The sequence below is a fragment of the Myotis davidii genome, unplaced genomic scaffold (genome assembly GCF_000327345.1).
Source record: "Myotis davidii unplaced genomic scaffold, ASM32734v1 scaffold133, whole genome shotgun sequence".
NCBI classification, from domain to species: Eukaryota; Metazoa; Chordata; class Mammalia; order Chiroptera; family Vespertilionidae; genus Myotis; species Myotis davidii.
Window position 1 is genome coordinate 3,104,757 of NW_006284732.1, and position 15,601 is coordinate 3,120,357.

General features: G+C 37.9%; 1 protein-coding gene across 1 annotated transcript in view; it reads left to right on the forward strand.

The window, feature by feature from the left end:
* UGGT2 (UDP-glucose glycoprotein glucosyltransferase 2) overlaps positions 1–15,601 on the forward strand; it is a 159,004-nt gene that overhangs the window by 68,730 nt on the left and 74,673 nt on the right. Inside the window, exons 17-21 of the mRNA XM_015557528.1 lie at positions 7,618–7,782; positions 8,136–8,259; positions 8,348–8,446; positions 11,184–11,278; positions 13,833–14,039. Coding sequence (XP_015413014.1) covers positions 7,618–7,782; positions 8,136–8,259; positions 8,348–8,446; positions 11,184–11,278; positions 13,833–14,039 — 690 coding nt within the window. The remainder of the gene's footprint in view (positions 1–7,617; positions 7,783–8,135; positions 8,260–8,347; positions 8,447–11,183; positions 11,279–13,832; positions 14,040–15,601) is intronic.

Sequence of the window (15,601 nt, forward strand, 5' to 3'; positions counted from 1 at the left end):
CGTGGGCAAACTATGGCCCCCGGGGCGGATCCGGCCTGTTTGAAATGAATAAAACTAAAAAAAAAAAAAAAAAGACGGTACCCTTTTATGTAATGATGTTTACTTTAATTTATATTAGTTCACACAAACACTCCATCCATGCTTTTGTTCCGGCCCTCCAGTCCTATTTAAGAACTCATTGTGGCCCTTGAGTCAAAAAGTTTGACCACCCCTGGGTTAGGGGGTGATCAGGCAGGAAGTCAGAATGGGTTAGGGGCAATCAGGCAGGCAGGCAGGCAAGAATTTGGGAACCAGCAGTTGGGCCCAATCTGGGTTTGGGCCTAAACCGGCAGTCAGACATCCCTCAAGGGGTCCTGGATTGGATAGGGTGCAGGCTGGGCTGAGGGGACCTTCTCCCGTGCACAAATTTTGTGCACCGGGCCTCTAGGATTATATAATACATTAGGAGCCACTGGTCCAGGATTGTTAGAGGGATGTCCGACTGCCGGTTTGGGCCCCATCTGGGTTTGGGCCTAAACCGGCAGTCAGACATCCCTCAAGGGGTCCTGGATTGGATAGGGTGCAGGCTGGGCTGAGGGGACCTTCTCCCGTGCACAAATTTTGTGCACCGGGCCTCTAGGCTTATATAATAAAAGTTTGATATGCTAAGTGTTCGACCATTTGTTCAACCAGTAGCTCTGATGCGCACTGACCACCAGAGAGCAGATGCTCCAAACATTAGGCTAGCTTGCTGCTGGGGTCCAGCAGATTGGGAGTGGGTGAGACAGGATGGACATGCCCTGGAGCCCTCTCCGCAGTCCTTCCCTAGCTGGCCAACCTCCCACTGTCTTTCCCTGGCTGGCTGGCCCCAATCAGCCTCAATTGGGACTGGGCGACATGGACTGGACATGCCCTGGTGCCCTCCCGCAGTCTCTCCCTGGCTCGATGGTCCTGATCGGGCTGGGCAAGAAGGTCTGGACATACCCTAGAGCCCTCCCGCAGTCCCTCCCCGGCCTCTAAAATATTTTTTCTAATTAATTTCCTTTCAATGTGCTCGAATCCATGCACCAAGCCTCTAGTGCTAACTATAATTAAGTAGAGGCCCAGTGCACAAATTTGTGCATGGGTGAGGTCTCTAGGTAGGCCTGCCCAGCAATCAGGGCCGATTGGGGCTGGGCCAATTGGGGATGGGCTGATTGGGACCTGCTGGCCCAGGGGAGGGACAGGAGGTGGGACCACAGGAGGTTGGCCGGTTGGGAGGAGGGACCATGGGAGATTGGCTGCCTGGCCGGGGGGAGGGTCTGGCCCGGGGAGGGACCGTGGGAGGTTGACCGGCCGGCCGTGGGGAAGGACTGGGGGAGGTTGGCTGGCCACAGGAGGTTGCCTGGGGAAGCTCACTGACCACCAGGGGACAGTTCCTGTGTTGAGTGTCTGTCCCCTGGTGGTCAGTGCGTGTCATAGCCACCAGTTGTTCCGGTCGTTTCGTCATAACAGTCTCTTAGGCTTTTATATATATAGATAGTTCAGTACCTGACTTCTCACTAGACTGAGGTCCATGAGACCAGGAATCATGTATCTTATTGGATGTTGTAGGCACAATGTCTAGTGAGCAGAACATAGTGTGTAATCAGTAAATATCTGTTGAACGAATTAATGAGGAGGGAAGGCCATCTGAAAGTGAGGGTCTATGTGGTAGAAATGGAACTTTAAGAGAGCTATCATGTTTTAGAAATTGCTGCTCTGGAGACTACGAAAGGGTCTAGACGCAGTGGTTCTCAACCTTCTGGCCCTTTAAATACAGTTCCTCATGTTGTGACCCAACCATAAAATTATTTTTGTTGCTACTTCATAACTGTATTGTTTCTACTGTTATGAATCATAATGTAAATATCTGATATGCAGGATGGTCTTAAGCAACCCCTGTAAAAGGGTCGTTTGACCTCCAAAGGGGTCGCGACCCACAGGTTGAGAACCGCCGGTCTAGAGTAAAACCATGTAAAAGAATTGCTATGATGCTTAAGCTTACCATAAGTTTCAGGGGCATCAATCTCAGTTTTAAAGAAAGTCCAAAATAGCTGAGCGAAGGAAGGTAATTGGATAAAGTACTCTAAGTTTGAAGTTTCATAAATTGGGTATGACATTCGCCCAGAATAGCCCACAAGTACAATCTGTTGAGTGCAGGCTGCATAGAATAGGACATAAAGCCAAGAAGCCAAAGGACTGGTGGTCTCAATGTGATTGAAAAGACAGTGCAGTAGGAATTAGGATTTTTCTTTTCTTTAGTTATACTAGTATAAGAATAGTTTTCCAAAGAGTTATTTTTTAAAATATTTTTATTGATTTCAGAGAAGAAGGGAGAGGGAGAAGGAGATAGAAGCATCAATGGTAAGAGAGAATAATTGATCATCTGCTTCCTACACACCCCATACTGGGGATAGAGCCCACAACCTGGGCATATGCCCAGACCGGGAATTGGACCATGACCTCCTGGTTCATAGGTCAACGCTCAACCACTGAGCCATGCCAGCTGGGTCCAAATAGTTATTTTTGAAATGAGAAAGTGTTTTATTGGTTTTTCCCCATTACTATATTTTCATATAATTAAAAAACACACCTAAAAGATAACCAACATGAGCTTTCTTTTAGAACCAAGTTATATAGAGGCATCTCTTTTAGTAAAGTTATTTATGGCATTAGGAAAATTGAGAAAGAATTCTTTTTTATGAGTATTCTTTAATTATTCTGAATCATGGAGGAGAAGGAACTGAAATTTCCTGTAATGATTAAGCTTATGGAATAGGAAACACGGTGAAATTTTATATACTAGGGATCTGTTTGCACAGGGTGAAAGCAGAAGGTTGCACCATTTGGGTTTTAATATCAGCCTGTTTAATGGGTTAATTATAGGCGTCCTGGAAGTTTTCCATACTTACACATTATGTTTTCATTTTTTTTCTTTTCTTTTCTTTTTTTTAAGTAGAGGTGGTTTCTTCTTGTTACTAAGTGGTAGAGCACAATTTCTATTCATACCTATACTCCACAGGGACTAAAACTTCTGCAAATATCATATCTCCTAAGCATGACTGATAGATGCATAATGTTGATACGAAGGATCATTTCTCATTCAAGAGTAAAAACTTTTTTTCTGGTTAATTTGCTCTTTTTTTGTTAATTGGGAACCACTTACTTGATTTTTCACTAAATTGTTGTATATGCTTTGTTTCTTAAGGATCGTCTTCTGGTTCAAATTAATGATAGCATTTAAAGTCTTTCGTTAACACTTGTGTTCCTGAGGATATTAAGTGTATTGAAATAAAATGCATTCCTATGAATATCTAGATAGGAAATATTTAAGGTACTCACTTAATTTTATTTAATATATTTATTAAAGTTTAAAATATTGTTTATAACCTAACTTGCATATAGAAGGAAATGTATTTATTTATTTGCTTATTCTAGACAGTATATGCTGTGATATTAATGCATTTAAGCTGATAATATTACATAGCCTAAATACACTACTTATGGGTTGCCATAAAAATATCTAAGTAACACAATGTTATCCTTACATATTGGTATTCACAAACCAATATTACCATGTCCTATGTGGATATACATTTAACTTCCAGCTAGACTGTAGGTACTTCAAGAAAAGGAATCTTGTCTTCTTATTCTTTTGTATTCCTCAAGTTGTATAGCATATCTTGAGTTTTACATATTATTTGCTGAGGGTTTTTTTTAATCATAATTGAGGATTGAGATCTTTTCTACCTCCCTGCCTTTACTTAGTCTCCCCTTCGTCCATTGGTATTACTTAAAATATCTAAAAACTGTTGTAGCTTCAAGATCAAATGAAACCAATCAGAAAGAATCAACCAGGGCTGACGTAGGAGGCCCTGTGCTGAGCCAGTTACCCTGCAGTGGCTGATACATGTTGACAGGGAGGGTCTGGAAAAGAGGTCAGATTGTTCTCATGGGGGAAACTACTGTGCCACTAGTACAGAAGCACTTCGGTCCATTAAGAATTCATAGGCCTGTGCAGTGCATACCAGCTGGTGAAGAGATCTGTTGTTAACACATTTTGGTTAAGTGAATATTTAGAGGGTGTGAGACTTTTTAAGTGTTCCTTGTTAGTAAGTCAAATACTATGATTGTCTTTTCATTTCTTAACTTTTTTTTTCTTTAAGAATTACTCCACATTTTCACTCACTCTCATAGATTGATCAAATAACCTATTCAGAATTCTTGCAAACATAGCAATTAACAAACCAACACCTTCCCTTGCACACATCAGCCCCAAGAATGCCCTTCTGTAGTCGTTCCTGCCTCTTTCTGTAAACTGAACTTGAGCCTTTGCTGCTCCCCTTCATAGGACCTCTGGTTTTGTGAATACTATCCCAAAATTATTCTAAATAGTTATCAGTCCCATCAAACCCTTTTCCACTTTACATGCCTAGGAAATCATTCTGACTCCTACATCAAAAAGCAAATAAATGAGTTTAGGCCTTTATTCCATAAACTCATATTCGTGTAATTTTTTCTCTCTATCCAATCCAAACTTTATCTGTATTTTTGACAATATTTATTGAGTACTTATAATGTTCTAGGCACAGAGGTTAAAGAATAGAGTACAACAAAGGTCTCTTGAAAATTTAAAATAAAATAAAAATGTAATAGTACAAAGACAAAAAAAGTGAAAAACAAGAATGAAAGGTAAACAATTAGAGACTCAATTTAGAAGAGTCAGAAAGAACAAACAAAACAAAGGAATGGAAAGCATCAGAGAAATAGCATAAAGAAATTCCCTGAATTGATGGGCATGAGTCTTCATTGGAAGAGGCCCATAGGTACACAGCAGAATGAAAGAGGAGGGCTCTGGAATGGGAATGGGAATCCTTCTCTGAAGCAGTGGCATTTAAGATGAGTCCTGAAGTAGGATGAAGAGTTGGATGAAAGAAAACAGGAAGTGATAGTAGATGAACATTCAGGAGGAAATGTTAGGAGGTCCTGAGTTGTGAAGAAACTAAGAGAAATTGGTGTTGCTGCTGTACAGATAGCAAATTTGTGTGATGTAGGCACTGTGGAGGAAAGTTCCTAAGACAAGGCTGGAGAAGTAGGCTGGGGTCCTGATTGCACAGGGCCTTGGGAACAATATTTAATTTGGACTCAACAGTACAAGACCTTGGAAACTGAAAAACCTGAAAAAATATTAAGTGACAGTGATAATGCTTTTTTAAAACAACAGCAACAACAAAACATTCTCCATTGTTGAGAATGGATCATTGGGGAGTAAAATTAATCTGTGGTGAGACAGATTAGAAAACATGTAGGTAGGAGTTCAAAATGAGAGATGACCTTGAGACTTTTGGAAGTAAGGGCAGAGAAAAATGGACACAGTTGAGTTAGGAAGTACAACCCCAGACCTGCTGCTGGATTGAGTAGGTAAAGGAGAGAGGAGAAATTGTCAAGGCCTACTCCCAGGGTTCAGTTGAGCAACTAACTATAGGAGGATTGTGATGCCATTGCCAAGGTGGAGGGAAAACCAAATGGGAAATAAGGTCAGAAATACTGTTTTTCACATATTGAAATTAAGGTGCCTGTGAGATTTCTAGAGTAAATATGAAATAAATGATTAGATACATGTGTCTATAGCTCAGGAAAGAGGTGTGGGTTAAAAGTATAAAATTTAGTGTCATTGGCTTATTTTTGCCACCAGCATCCAGAAGGATATAGAAGGAAATGTATTTGTTTATTTGCTTATTCTAGACAGTATATGCTGTGATATTAAAACTTTTGTAATGAACAGCTTGCTTAATTGGAAATGATAGAGTAAATCAGAAGAGAGCCTGTATTTCTAGCAGGGACATCTTTCTTGAGGTCCATACCCAGGTAGGCAACTGCCTAGTGCCCATAAGCATCTTAAATCACAATAACCTATAACCAAGCCCATGATCTTCTTTGTTACCCCAAACCTTTTTCTTTTTTGCCTTATCTAGAGGGTGGAATCATCATTCTCCCAGGACACCTATACCATTCTAAACTACTTATTTCCCATCAATACTCTCTGAAACAGTAGATCAAGTTCTTCCACTAAATATTTTAGAAACTCATTCTCACCTGGCCCGTTACCACTGATTTTTGTTCTGGTCCTTGCTTTTTCTTTCCTATGCTACTGCAGTAGCCCCCATCCCATCATGCCCAGTGCATGCTCCCCCAACTTCTTCCATTGTTGATACTGTGTTCTTTTTAAAATAAGAACATCTGATCATATTGTCATGAATCCTGTTCCTAGATAGAATTGATTATATGCTCTTTGCACCTCTGTATACTATAATCACACCTATTTTTAATGTATCCATCTCTCCCTCTGTTAAAGTATGTTTTCTTAGGAAGGAGTTTGAATATCATTTATATGCATTCATAGTCTAACATGTAGTAAGTTCTCAATAAATGCAGATATAATATAGTCCAGTGGTTAAGAGTTCCATTCAGACTCTTGGTTAGATCTAAATACAAATTCTGTTTCCAAAATGTAGTAGCTATGTGACATTGGAAGTGACTTTATGTTTTTATATCTGTTTCATCACCTGTAAAATGGATGTAATCAGAATACTTAGCTTCATCAAGTAATTGTGAGAGTGCTGGGTATAATAATTATAATAATACATGGCACAGAATAGCAAATGAATGAAGTGTGCAGTGATGCTTTATCACTCAGAAGACAAAAATCCCAATGTTGAAGACCTTCATGATCTGGCCTCTGCCTATCTCCTCTGACCCATATCTGACAGCTCTCCCTATATAGCACTCTCCCCACTGTAAACACAGCAAATGACTTGCAATTGCCTAAATATGCCTTATTCTCTCTCCCTCCCCCCACTTGCTTGGCTGTCTCTTTTCACTTGGACTGTCTTTCTGCTTCATCTCCCTAGCAAATGTTGCTCATCCTTTGATTTTTGGTGTTACCCCTTGCAGAGTCCTTCTCTGTTCCCTTCCTATCCATCACAGAATGGTTAGATGCTTCTTTTCTGGGCTCCCATAGATCCTTGTACATGCCTGCATTTTGTTTGTAAATGTATGAACCACTTGAGGGAAAACTTTCAGTTCTGTATTCACAGGGTCTGGATGCTGGTGGCATGAATTGAATAAATGCTTATTAAACAAGTAAATATAGGGATAAATGAATCTCTGATCCTGGGGAATGGTATTTTTAAAAAGTTAGTATTGTAGTTCATATCGAGGGTCAGCAAACTACAGCCCCTAGGCCAAATATAGCCCTCCCACTGTCTGTTTTCATAGTTTTGGGGCACATGGCCATGTTTGTTTGTTCCTGAGTTGTATATCACTGCTTCTACACTATAACATCAGAGTTGAGTAAATGTGACACAGACAAACCTGATAGCTCACAAAGCCTAAAATATGTATTACTAGTATCTGGCCCTGCACAGAAAGTTCCCTGACTCTTGCTCTATGTAAATTTTCTTTTAAATAATCTTTTAAAAGGCTGGGTAAAATTGTCAAAATTAACATTTTTTTCTCTGGCATATAAAGATGTGGCAGTGTCCCTTCTTTTTCTTATGTATTTCTTTTTTAGAAAACCATATTCTGTTTAACTCTGATATTTTTTTAACTGAATAGGCAGGAACAAGCTTTTATAAGATGACTGGCCTGGGCCCTTTGCCTCAAGCTCTTTATAATGGCGAATCCTTTAACCATGAGGAGTTAAATATTCAAAAACTAGAAAGCGCTCTTCTTCAAAAAATGATGGATATGACCATATATTTACAAAGGGAAGTTTTTATGGTAGGTAAGCATTTATGAGAAAATATATGATGAATAATATTTATAAATGAATTTTTGTATTAAGAAATATTTAAATAGCAAAAGTTAATTTTGTAAAAATTTTCATCCCGATCATTTAGTAGTGATTTTTAAATTAACAATTAACTTTATTTGTGCATAATTACATCTAAAAATTGCTTAATTGGAAAGATAATTCAAAGTTTTACATGAAAATTTATTATGAGAATCCTAAATCACATGTTATTTGTTAATTTATTTTATACTGAGTATCTTTAAATGTAATCTCTGCATAACTTTGAAACATACGCATGTAAATTGCCTCTATTACCTAAATAATATTTTTGTTATTTTAGGGCACATTAAATGATCGAACAAATGCAATTGATTTCCTTATGGATAAAAATAATGTTGTACCTCGTATAAATCCTTTGATTTTGTACAGTGAAGGGCAGTACCTTAATTTAATATCTACATCAGGTAAAATAATTCTCCTGTTTTCTTTTCTACAAATGCTTATTGAATTGTGAATGTTTTATTAATTCATATTTAATATGAAAATTTTCAGTAACTACAGATGTTGAAGATTTCTCTACTTTCTTTTTCTTGGACTCACAAGATAAGAGTGCTGTAATTGCAGAGAACATGTATTACTTAACCCATGAAGGTAATAAGCATATTTTATTTTCCTAAATTTATTCTTAAAGTAGCAAAATGTTGTAATTTTGGTAAGGTGTTTGCATAATACTTTAAAAAAAAAATCTCCACCCGAGGATATTTTTCCCATTGATTCTCAGACAGAGTGGAAAGGAGAAAGGAGGGGATGAGACAGTGAGAGAGAAACATGGATGCGAGCGAGACACAGCAATTGGTTGCCTCCCACAGGTGCCCTGACCAGGGTAGGGGATCGAGCCTGCAACCGAGGTACATTCCCTTGACCCAAATCGAACCCAAGATCCTTCAGTCTGGGATGACGCTGTAACAATGAAGCCAAACCAGCTAGGGCCATAATACATGTTTATATATTCATATTTGACTAGAGGCCTGGTTTTCAATTTGAGAGCTTGTAATTTGTTAGGACAGTGGTGGCAACCCGCGGCTCGCGAGCCACATGCGGCTCTTTGGCCCCTTGAGTGTGGCTCTTCCACAAAATACCACGTGCAGGGGCACACGTACAGTGCGATTGAAACTTCATGGCCCATGCGCAGAAGTCGGTTTTCGGAAAGGAGATAGATGAAACAAGTATACAAGACGAGTGTGGATGGGAGAGTTGGAAGGGGTCGACCTCAGCTAAGTACCTCAATTAGATTGAGGACGTTTTAAGCAAAGGCCAGCTTAGGAGTACCCTAATTAAGTTAATCACAATGTACCTACCTATATAGTTTGTTTAAAAAATTTGGCTCTCAAAAGAAATTTCAGTCGTTGTACTGTTGATGTTTGGCTCTGTTGACTAATGAGTTTGCCGACCACTGTGTTAAGCTATAAGGATTGACATAAGAAAATAATGCCTTCTATCCTAACTAATTATAAATGCAGAGGGGTTCATCTTACTTTTTTTGCCTATTTTTAAAGCAAGCTGTAACATGTGGATGGATCCCCACTGGAGTGACTCAGTTGGTTGAGCCTCGCCCTATGCACCAAAAGGTTGCCAGTTCCATTCCTTGTCAGGACACATACCCATGTTTCAGCCTCAATCCCCAGTCGGGGGCATGCAGGACACAGCTGATAAATGTTTCTCACATCAATGTTTCTCTGTCTCTTCCTTCCTCTCTCTCTAAAAAAGCAATGAAAGCATATTAAAATTAAAAAATATGTGGATGTTTTACCTAGGTTTGGGGGTCAAACCAAAGGAAGGGAGACCAAGACATGAACATATTTGGAAATAAGAATTTAGCCTAGATAGGGAAGTCTGCAGTGGAGCCATACATTTTTTAATCTTATCAGATAGATAAGATAAGATAGGTAATTATAAGATAGATGAGCTAATTAAAGTTTGTTGGTTTTTGTCTTGCTTTATTTTATTTGACCTGCTTAGCTGTAGGGAGAAAAATGAGAGCCAATACATACTAGAAGGCTTATTTGTATCTCAGTATTAAAGCAGTAACTTTCTAACAATGAGAGTGATCTAAAGATGGAATAAATTATGTAGTAAGGGGTAAATTTTTATGAGAGAGAGATTTAAGCAGAGGCTACACAACCAGTTTTTTGAGAGTGGTAAGGAGTGCATCCAACTTTGGACCAGATGGCCCCCAAATTACTTTCTAATTGATTCATGATTTTATGTTCACAAAATGATCTGTCTACACAAAACCCAACAAATAATGAAATGTAAAATAAAAGTTCCAGTTTATGGTAGGCTAATGTGTAAAAATGACGGGAAAGAAAAGGAGTTCAAAATAGGAAATAAAAGATAGGATAAATATTTGTCAGGTTCTGGGGTGTATTTCTGGGCCTCAGAGTAAGTTAGCCTTTAAATTTCGTGCAGCTTTAAGGAATACTTTATTAACAGAGAAACATCGTAAGTTCCTCTTATTTGCAGTTATGTAAATGTGTAAAAAAATAAAAAATTATAATTTACGTAGCACATTTGAAACATTTCTCCATTTACTACTGTATGGTGAAAGGGCTGACATTGAGAGGACACCAGAATTCTTTACCTTTATTCTTTTAAAAGAATGTGCTATTTGCTGATCTACAGAACAGCCAAGTTTTTATAACTGTTTTAAATGGGTCATGTGATCTGAAAGAATAATTTTTCTATAGATTTTAATGGTGACCAGATAGCTATCATTTCAAATGTTATACCCTGAAGCTGATAAATGCATTTAACTGTGACATCAGAATTAAAATTGTTTCTTTCTGTGGCATCCAGATTTTCAAATTTTTCAGAAAAAGAATTATATTGATGGCACGAGATGATGTGAATTAGACCAAGTTAATAAAAGCCAGACATTTTGAATTAATAAATCATAAGCTAATAAGATATTGCTGTTTTTAGTATCTACTGATAAACCTTATTGTACCGGGGGTTTTTTTTGTACATGGGGGTATACGTATCAGTTTCTTTATTTTTTTACAAATATAGCTAGAAGGCAGTTTTGCTTGCCAACACCGGTACCATGATAAGCATAATACAATTTTCTCTACTCATAGAAGTATCCCACAGGTGTGTCCTTTAGGGACTGTTCTTTCTTCTTGGTATCTGAGTTTATATAGAGCTTATATCATGAATTACATTTCTAGCATTTTATCTCATTGTGCGTGTATAATTTTTAACATTTGCTTCTTTTCCGAAAGACAAATTTTACTATTGTTGTTTTTTAATTTTGTTAACTGGATATGTCCTCTGCTTTTAGTTTTGTTTTAAAGAGAATTAGTTTAACTAAACCATTTGAAACTTTCAGATGAAGATGTAATTTCTTCCATTACTCTCTGGATTATTGCTGATTTTGACAAACCATCTGGGAGAAAACTGCTTTTGAATGCATTAAAGCACATGGTGAGTAAGTTTACCTAGATAAAAGCACCCAAGAAACATAAACCAAAATTTTTTTAATATATTTTATTGATTTTTTACAGAGAGGAAGAGAGAGGGATAGAGAGTTAGAAACATCGATGAGAGAGAAACATTGATCAGCTGCCTCCTGCACACCCCCTTACTGAGGATGTGCCCGCAACCAAGGTACATGCCCTTGACCGGAATTGAACCTGGGACCCTTCAGTCCACAGGCTGATGTCTATCCACTGAGCCAAACTGGTTAGGGCTAAAGCAAAATATTTTATGAAATTGCTTTGTATTAACTAAGTGTAAAGTTATTGATGTATAACAAATTACCCTATAACTTCGTGGTTTAAAGCAGTAAACCTTTATTTTCTCACAGTTTCTGGGGTTTAAGAATTCAGGAGTGACTTAGCTGAGTGGTTGTGGCTTGGGGTTTCTCATGAGGACACAGTCAGGATTTTGGCTGCTGCCACCTGAAGGCTTTACTGGAGCTGGAGGATCAGCTTCTAAGATGGCTCACTTGGATGGCTGTTAACAGGAGACCTCAGTTTCTCACTGGCCGTGACAGAATGCTTCTTCCTATTGCCACGTAGACCACTATTTAAGTGTTGCTTAAGTGTCCTGGGGAACAGCTGGCTTTCCCCAGATGAGTGACAAAGAGTTATAGATGGAAACCACAAGTCACAATGTCTTTTATGATCTAGTCTCTGAAGTCACATACTATATTTCCACGCTATTCTGTTTGTTATGCAGATCACTTCTATTCAGTATGAGTAGGAACTGTAAGTCTGAGTACCAGGAGGTGGGGATCATTGGGGGCCATCTTGGAGCCTTGCTACCACATTAAGAATAATTAATACATTTAAAATGAAAATAACATCTGCTAGGAGATTTTCCCATTATATTAGATAATCTCAGAACACATTCTGGATTTCCTCTGTTGCCTGCAGATAAGCACATTTTAAAACCGGTTCTTTGGGATCTATGGAACAACAGTCACTTCTGCCTTCTCTTCCTTCTCAAGAATTTCTGGGAGCATGTTCTTTGAGAGGCTCACAAGCTGTCCTTCCCCCACTAGTTACATGTATATGGCCCTTCCATTATGCATATATTGGTATGTTTAATGATGTTCCACATTTCTCCGAGGATCTGTTCATTCTTTTTACAATTTATTTTCAGGTTGTATCATCTTTATTGATTCACTGATTTTTCTGCCAACTCATATCTATTGAACCTTTGTAGAGCATTTTCCATTTTAGTTACTGAATTTATAACTCCAGAATTTCCTTTGGTTCTTTTTTATAATTTCTATCTCTTCATTATTATTATCTGTGAAATATTATTAAAATACCTTTCTGCCAGAACCGGTTTGGCTCAGTGGATAGAGCGTCAGCCTGCAGACTCAAGGGTCCCAGGTTCGATTCCGGTCAAGGGCATGTACCTTGGTTGCGGGCACATCCCCAGTGGGGGGCATGCAGGAGGCAGCTGATCGATGTTTCTCTCTCATCGATGTTTCTGGCTCTCTATCCCTCTCCCTTCCTCTCTGTAAAAAATCAATAAAATATATTTTAAAAATAAAATAAAATACCTGTCTTTAATTCTTTAGACATGGTTTTCTTTAGTTCTTTGAATATATTACATCTGTTAAGTCCAACAACTAAGCCCCTCAAAGACAGTTTCTCATGCTGTGGGTTTGTTTTGTTTTTTTCACCTTTATATGAATCACACTACCTTGTTACATTGCATGTTTCATAATTTTTTTATTGAAAACAAAACATTTTAGATAATACACTGCAGCATATTTGGATACTGGTAACAACACCCTTCTCCCCCCCCTTCCCTGGGCTACTTGTTGTTTGTTGGATAATTTATTGATTTATCTATTGTTAGTGATGTGAATGAATTAATTCTGTAAAGTCCATTGCCCTCACATTATATATCTCTGAGATTCTTGCTCTGGTTTTTTCCCTTGTTTTTGTCTTTTATCTTGGTTTCCTGGGGAATATATCTGGCTGAGCACAAGCCACTTAACTGGTGAAAGATTGTGCTTAAGTCCCCATAGCCAGTTAGATTTTCATCTTCACTCTTGGATATGTATGACTGATTTAGAGACTACTTTCACAGTTCCGAAATGTTATGATTTTGCCTCACATTCACCCATGGAATAGTATCTTAGAATTTACCTTTTAATTACTCTTGAGAAATATCTTTGACAGTGCTCTATTTCTTGACCTGGGTGGTTGTTTATGGGTTAATCTGCATTTTTGTTTTGTAATCTTGTTATTTCATAGACATACATATACAAGAAGAGGTCAAACAAAATATTGCATTATAAAATAATCATTATTCAAAGAGGTAAAGCAGTTGGAGTTACTAAAATTATTGTTTTTAGGCTATTTCAATGATAGGTCATCTTCAATAGTCATCATAGAATTTGACAGTGAAAGGTGTTGTATGGTAGAGCATAAACTTGATTGGAAAGAAAAAAGTTCAACTGTAAAAAGGTATGTAAGATACAGATTTTATTCTCACCTATAAATTTTTTTTTCAGAAAAAAAGTTTTCATAGTCGGTTGGGTGTTATTTATAATCCTACATCAAAAATAAATGAAGAGAACACAGCTATTTCTAGAGGAATTTTGGCAGCTTTTCTTACACAGAAAAACAGCTTTTTGAGAAACTTTCTCAGGAAACTGGCAAGGGAAGAAACTGCTACAGCTATTTACTCTGGAGATAAAATTAAAACATTCCTTACTGAGGTCAGTAACTTTGTTTGAAATAATAAGTATGTATTGAATATTTCAAAAGAATAAATCTGTATGCTTGGAGATAATATGTTACTGAAAAACATCAGTTAATAAGTATAATCATTTAGGGATAATAAATATTTCTTTAAATGGGAAAAGATAAATGTTAAATAATATGACTTTGCATAGAGGCATTTAACAAATCAAATTTATATATTATCTACTAAATCAGTGGTTCTCAACCTGTGGGTCGCGACCCCTTTGGGGGTCGAACGACCCTTTCACAGGGGTCACCTAAGACCATCAGAAAACATATATATAATTACATATTGTTTTTGTGATTAATCACTATGCTTTAATTATGTTCAATTTGTAACAATGAAATTGGAGGTCACCACAACATGAGGAACTGTATTAAAGGGTCACGGCATTAGGAAGGTTGAGAACCACTGTACTAGATGGAGATACACTTGTGAACAAGGCAGATAGAGGCCCTGCTCTTGTGGAGCTTACATGGTAGTGGGAAAGACAGACAAAGTAAGTGGTATTGGAAAATACGTAAGAGGTAGATGGTTTGAGGGATGTTCTTTTAGCTGGAGTGGTCAGGAAAGGTATTTCTTCAGAGCTTACATTTGGGCAGCGCTCTGAATAACATGAAATATCAAACCATGGAAAGTCTGTGAGAAGAATGTACCAGGTTCAAGAACATAGCAAGTCTAAAGGCTTGACACAGAGACAGTCTTGCCAGACTTGAGGTATAGACAGAAAATCATCAGCGCCAGCCCGCTCACCAGCCAGCCCAGAGATAGATATGCAGAGTACCAGCATATGAGGTCAGAAATATAATCCCAGATATTGAAAGCATTTATAGGCCATACCTAAGGGATTGAAATTTTTCCTAAGTATAATACCAAGTCATTGAGTAACCTTGAAGAGGTGAATAACCTTTAAAAAGATGATTCTGGGTACCATGTGAAGATTTGATAGTAGGAAGACAAGAGAGGAAATAGGATGAACATTTAGAATGCTATTGCATTTCTTGCCTATAATCTAGGCAAGAAATAATGGTATGTTGAACTAGATAGGAGTGGTAGAGATGGTAAAATGGTTGATATATAATTGTTATATTATGGTAAATAGGATTAGTTGCTCAATTGTATATGATCTGTGAAAATAATATGCTAGGATTTTGTCTTGAACAGCTAGACTTCATGGTGGTATCCTTTTTTTTTTTTTTTAAATGGAGAAGTCTAGATTGAAGAGAAGATTTGGACACATAGGGCCTGGATCTAGAGCTCAGTTTTGTACATGTTAAGTTGGAGAAGCCTGTTGGACATTCAAGTGGAGATGTTGACAATTGAGTAAATGAGTGTATAAATCACTGAGTGCCCGGAGCCGGTCCATCCTTGCTGTTTCAAGGGACCTGGCATATATGGCATACTGTTCTTAATATGTTTGCTCACCTTCTTGGCACTATGTGTTTTAACCAAGGTCACCTCTCTGAGAAAGGTTGTTTCCCCAGGTAGGGATTTTCCCCTGAAGTTAGGGAGGGAATAAAACCTCTTAACTAAGTG